Raw genomic sequence first — 6,678 nt, forward strand, 5'->3', positions numbered from 1 at the left:
CTGCCTGCCGAATGATGTGTTGGTGTGAAAATGGCACAAATTATATTGGAGTGACCAAACACATTATAAATTAACTAAAACCCCTCTCCATGAAATGAAATCCATGTCTGATACTGCTCTAGTGGCCAAAAATCTGAGACTCCATATACCATAGGCCTGAGGGAAAACCAAATATTGCTGTTCTTAAGGTATGTAGCAATATAATCACTTCTAATGTCAAGGGTGGGACTATTTAACATTACTTGTGGGGGGTTCTTCCATTGATATCTATTAACTGGCTGAGAGTTTTTATAAGTAGGCAATCGTGAAGACATTTTTCCTGTTTTTTTTTTCTTGTAAAGGCATAGTGAAGAAACAATCTTTTAAGTCAATAACTAAAGTAGGCCATTCCTTAGGTAACAGAGAAGGCAAAGACATTCCATGTTGTAGAGAGCCCATCAACTTAATTACTTTATTTATTGTTCTCTGGTCTATCAGCATTCTCCATTTTCCAGACTTCTTTTTAATATAATAAAAACAAGATAATTCTAAGGGATGGTATATTCTTCAATATGTCCAGCATTTAGCTGTGCCTGAACCAGCTATTCTAAAGTCTATAGCTTCTCTAATGTCAAAGGCCAATGCCCAACCCAGGTAGGTTTGTCATTTAACCATTTTAAGGGTAGGGCCATCGGTACCACCGAGAGTTTGACAGCTGTTGTGGTCTGTTTTAGTACAGCTGGAATGGTCAGTGATTGTTTTTTATTATGTCTTATAATATTCTTCCATATGCTGAATGCATACCATAAGAACCTATTGTTTCCTTAATATTGTCTAAATCTTTCATATGTATTGGTTCCCTTTGGCAGTATGAATATCCTGCATATTGCAAGTGTACCACTAGAGCAGGTTGATTCAGGCTGACCTGATTCAGGTTCTCATAGTGGGTTCCTATGGTTTAAAAACTCACCTAGGCAGATTCCCTTCTGGAATCAGTGAATATCAGGCAGAGAAATACAGGAACCACAGTAGATTGCATACACTAATGATAACATACATCAAACAAATTTGGAATTTCTCAGGCTCAATGGTTGCTCCACAGGCAACATTCCAATTTAGGAAGGGTGTTCATAAGCACAGCTTACTTCTGGCCTCTGGGATCAAGATACTTGTGGGTGCACAGGGTATGCTGTCTCTTGGGGATGCAAATATGAGGCTTGGAAGCACACCAGCAGTTGCAGAGGCTGGGAGGCCATGCAGGTTGGGTTCTGACCATGTGAGTACTACCTGTAGCGAGAAACTCATGTGAGTCTGTTCAGAGGTAACAAGAATTTATTAAGATATGAAAAAGTGGAAAATACACTGACAAATACAGGATATGGTAAATCCAGCTGCAGAATTTTTGGAAAGCTTAATAAATCCTTGTTACACACTGCTTCTTGCCAGTGATACAGTGATACCACCAAAGTCAGAATGACCTCGACCTTCTTTCTTTTAAGAGATCACATTTGCTGTTGAGAAGACCAAGGTCATGGACACTCCAAACACCCACTTCACAGGGCTCAGGGAATTTTGTTGACGAGAAAGCAGAAAGATTGTAAGTGTCAGGGGATTGAAGGCCCTAAGGAAATGATGCCCTCTAGACACAATATCACATGTGAACTCATAGAAATGACATGCACAGGGCTGCACAGTCTTATGCAGATGGGGTACCAGTGCTGAGAGGGGGAAGTGGACATCATGTCACCTAACCAAGAAGCTATCTCCAATAAAACTGCCCACAAGGGAAAATTGAGGTTTTGCCAACAACATTTCCCTGGATATACAACCACACTTATTGGCAGGCCTCATGATCAGCTGTAGATGGCCAACTTAAATGAACTCAATTGTGGATTTGGAGATTTTTTTCACAATGTTTTATCTGGGCATTATTTAACATATCCATTGCTTGCTTATACATTATGGCTTGTGCTTTTATGGATTTTTGTGTGTGCATGTATCTTTGCATGTATGTATATGTGCTTCTCATCCTTTTTGTTTGTTTTTTTGTTTGTTTGTTCTATTCTGGTTTGTTTTCTTATTAACTTGCTTGTCTTCTAAAAATAAAGAGAAAGGTGTGTAGCTATATGGCTGGGGAGGTAGAAAGAATCTGAAGATGTAGGGCAGGAAATAATTATTAGAATTTATTATGTGACATGAATCTATTTTTAACTAAACAATAAACAACAACAGTACAAAAGAATGGCAATGGAACAGACTGAGTTTTTCTTGCTCAAAGCGGCCCATGTTTGGAGCTTTTGTTTCTTATTGTAGACAGATTGAACCATGTCCTTTCAAGATCCAACATGCATAGTTGAAATGGTTGATTATTCCATGAGGCAACTGTTCCTGCAGGAGTAAGATGGAGACACAATGCTAAAGGAGAAATGGGGAAGCAGGGTTTCTTCTTATTCATGTTCATTTACAATCACATAGTTTCTGCCTTGTAATGGAATTGGATAAAGGACTCACATGAATTCTTCTGGTTTTAAAATTCTTTTATGCTACTGAACACAGAAAATACCTGTAGAGAGCATTGTCAGGCAAAGAGTGATAAGGGACTGGGAAGAAAGAAATTATCTCATTTTATGAAAACTTGACACCTTCCACATTCTCAGGCATCTAACATGCTTGTCATTTCCCTGACAGGTCTCTGAAAAATTAAATAAGGTCCTAACTGGTTTAGAAACTCCCATATATAAATAGATTAATAGTTGATCATGGGGAAATTAAATTTATAGTCAAATGAAATAAAACAAAATTAAACTTTGTTTACAGTGATCATATGTGGTATGATAAGGTGGTAGACTGGATAGCCAAGGCAGAGATAAGCAGGATGTTCTTTTAGGAGATTCTGTTTTATGATTAAATCTAACCCACTTTTCTTGTTAAAAACACATATATCCTACAACTTGGAGAACCTGAAAATGACAGTTTATTAATAAATGAAACAAAAGGCATATTGACAGCTTTCTTGATGGCTTACTGGAGTTAAGTACCCTTTTTCCAGGGATAACTGGAAGACTTAAATTCTTAACAGAGGTACCAGTAAAGTTTGTGGGACCTGATTACCTTCATCTTTGCTCAGGCAATTGATAAATTATCTGCCAATTCTTCTTAAAGTGGCAGGTCATCTCAATCATCTTTGACCAGTCTTTTCGTCTGGTCAAAATTGATTTCTCTCTTTAGATAAAGAAATTTGGCCTATATTACTATAAAATAGAGTTTGTACTGAGGCAAAATTAACTTGCAAATTGAAAAGTGAGTATTATAACATATATTAAAGTACCATAACAGAGCATGGTATCAGCTAGTAGCCACTGTGCTATGGTTTATTCAGGAAGAGTTGTTGGGAGCATGAGTATGAGGATGTGGTTTGGCATGTATGAACCAGGATTGGTGGTGGCTGCTGTAGGTGATTGACTGTGGCTGGTTGCAAGACATGATTTAGGAGAAAAAGACAGTGAAAGAATTCAAGACAACTCCTAATATAGACGAAAAGACTGGTCAAAGATGATTGAGATGACCTGCCACTTTAAGAAGAATTGGCAGATAATTTATCAATTGCCTGAGCAAAGATGAAGGTAAATGAACTAAAAGATGAAGATAAAGAAACCATGATACATCTATTCAGAATTACTCAGTCGCTAATAAGGGCGGCAATACAAAAGGTAAACCTGGCCTGGAAGGTGTTGGACAGGCTGGAGAAGGATAAGCAAACTAGGAAAATCAACTAAACACAAAAGTAATGGATCTGGAAAATGAACTGGCTCAGCAGTCTGAAGGTGGACATGATACTCATTTTTTACATGATGAATTCAACAAACTGAAAACCAATTAGGAGAAAAAGACAGAGTTAAAGAATGTGGGGGAAATAGTCAGATAAAGAGAAAAAAGTCAATGAAATTTTGACTCTTTGAATGAAGAGGCAGAAAATGTAACCAGCAATTTAAGAAGAGAATGAACAGCTTAATAGATTCATAAAGGGAATCACTTTGATCAGGAAGAGGAGAAGACAGTGATCACTGATCTTTATAGTCTACAAAGAACTGTGAATGTGTTCAATATCCAGAGGAAATTCAGACCTTAATGGAAAATAATGAGAAACTTGAAGTTTAGAACCAAGAGATGACAAAGAAATCTTGAGGAACCAGTACAGCTTAAATAATCACATTAATTGTTTTCTCATCTGCTTCTATTTTATTTCTATGATGAACATTTATGCTCTAGGAGGAAGTGTATATTGAGAATTGGAGATGAACCAAATTCCTGAACCTTTGGAGCCAAAATCTACCTGAGGTTAAAATTCTATCAATACAGGAAAGGGACATTAAAAGAGCAGGTCTGTTGCAATTTTCTGATGTCTTTCTAGTGGCTGACTGGGCCACACCCACCCAGCTGAAGGTTTGTGTGCTGGCTGCAGGTGTGTGGGGAGCACTGTGGATCCACAGCACAGAAATAAGTGCCTGAGTCTGTGCTCTGAGAGGAGGAAATGGACAAAGAGCTGCAGCGTTCCTGGGTGACTGTCATGGACTTCAGTCTTCCACTCTGCTTTGTTCCAGAAGGATTGTAAAACAGGCTGATGAGGTGTCCCCCAGGGCTTTGGTGAAACCACTGCATTTGGGTTGCAGTGATGGAAAAGTTGCACTTCAGCTCTGCACTCTCTCCCTCCTGCAGAACCAAGGACACAGGACTCTGCTTCACTTGCTGCCCTTTCACCCCTGATTGGAAACAGAAAAAGACACAGATGGAGGTCACTGAGTATCCACAGAATCCTGAACTCACCCCATATCCTTTGAGAAGGTGGGAGCTCTGCAGGACCCCTGAGCTGCTTTTAGCCCCTCCATGTACTGAGCAAAATCCTCTTTGTCCCTTGAATGCGAACAACCATACTCACAGAAAACTTGGGTGCACAGCAACACAACCAGGGAACAAAGCAGCCTCTTCATGGTTTTTATCTTGCAGCTGCAGACTGAAAGAAGTAACCAGCCTCTGGGCTGTGGTGTCAGGTTGATTGCTGAGGTGCCCTCCTCCTACAAACAGCCAGCCCCACCCAGGAAGCCTGCCAGGCCAAAAACTGCAGTTTCCGCCCAGCCTTCTGAGCCTGAAGCTCCTCCCAAACCAGACCTGGCTGAGAGTCTGGGTGGAGTACACCATGGGGGGCATTTTGAGATGACCCTTGTGTTATATGCAGTTAGGGATCCTGGAAGCAGGAGAGGACCAACCACTCCCAATGAGAACGAACCTCAGTTGCACACAGAGGCTAGCACACTAGGTAAAGCAACAGCTAAAAGTTTTACTCAGGAAACAGATGCATGTTCTAACTAAAGACCCTTTACTGGGGCCTGAGAGATGGCTCAGCAGATAAGGATCCTTGTTCTTCCAGGAGGCCTTAGTTCCCTTTCCAGCATGTTCTTCAGATGGCTCAGAGCTGCCTGTAACACCAATTTCAAGGGACCTGATGCTGTCTTTTGTTCTCCACAGAACCTGTAGGCAAGTACCAGATATTTACATAGACCCACTTTCACACACATTAAAAAAAGACAAAGAAAAAAATGTTCACCTGTGAAATAATTGAAGTGAAATCTCCACTGGAGAAGAAGAAACAGAAACATAAAGTATACATGGGATGGGTTCATAGTTTTGGGATGCATTTAAAAAATTCGAACACTCCTGCTACAGTCAAGGTTTGTTCTAAATGTTCAGAATATGACCACATAAGAAGGAAGTGGACTGGGGGAAACCAAGATAGGAGTGCTGCGTTCCAGAGTGACAGGCCAGCAGTGCTGATGTGCTACTGCTCATGGTGACCACTTGGGGCAATGCGCTATACATTCATAACAGTAGAGGAACGCATTATAAAGTCGTCAATATAAAGATAATTTCTAGAGAAATGAGACTAGGAATTAAATGCTGACACACAATCTCCTCAAAATATCTCACCACTAATCTTAGACCATGTCAGCCCATCAATGTCTCAAACCATATTAGAAGAACTAAAGTCCTCTGACCTTTATGATAGTTTGGGTGAACATTGACTGAGGTTAAAAAAAAAAAAACTTCACTTTTTACTTGAGTCAAAATTCTACCTAAGGAGAAATCAAATCTTTCTTTGAAAAATGAGAAACAATTAAATGACAACAAAAATACCATAGGAATGAAGCCTTTCCAACATTCCACTTTTTCTGTCCTGTTTCCTGCACTGAAGCTGCCAACTTCCTGAAAGCATCTGAGGCTGGGACCCTGGTCTCTTACTCTGCAAGTCTCAGGTTGGTTTGTGTCCAGCTCTGCACTTGTGTCTCAGTGCAGAGAGCACCCAGCTTCCTCAGTCCCATTTTCTGGGATCCTCAGGTGGAAGGAGTTTCCATTCATTCTGCACTCTGTCTGAAAGTCCTCCATGCCTGAGACAGACTGGCTTTTTGGTGTGAGCTTCAGGAGACACTGGAGACCCAGGTGAGGGTGTTGCTTATGCTGGTGCAAGTAAGGACATTGATAAACAAGAGATGAGTATCCCTCAGCTCCAGAGCAGCTGTTGCACAGTCCTGATGACACAGATGCAGTCTTCAGACTGGGGTACTGCCTAGGCCCTGCATCATCCTGTAGCATCAGTACAGTGGAAAAGAATGGAGCCAGCAGCAGGGTTACTGTTTAGAGTTAAAC

At 40.5% G+C, this 6,678-nt stretch overlaps 1 gene segment (V, D, J or C); it reads right to left on the reverse strand.

Annotated features, from left to right (window-relative positions):
* Positions 1-4,237: 4,237 nt before the first annotated feature.
* LOC113455788 lies at positions 4,238-4,967 on the reverse strand. The segment is given in 3 exon segments: positions 4,238-4,312; positions 4,468-4,739; positions 4,916-4,967. Coding segments are annotated over 3 exon segments (399 nt in total).
* Positions 4,968-6,678: the final 1,711 nt, after the last annotated feature.

Source organism: Microtus ochrogaster, unplaced genomic scaffold (genome assembly GCF_000317375.1).
Source record: "Microtus ochrogaster isolate Prairie Vole_2 unplaced genomic scaffold, MicOch1.0 UNK117, whole genome shotgun sequence".
NCBI lineage: Eukaryota > Metazoa > Chordata > Mammalia > Rodentia > Cricetidae > Microtus > Microtus ochrogaster.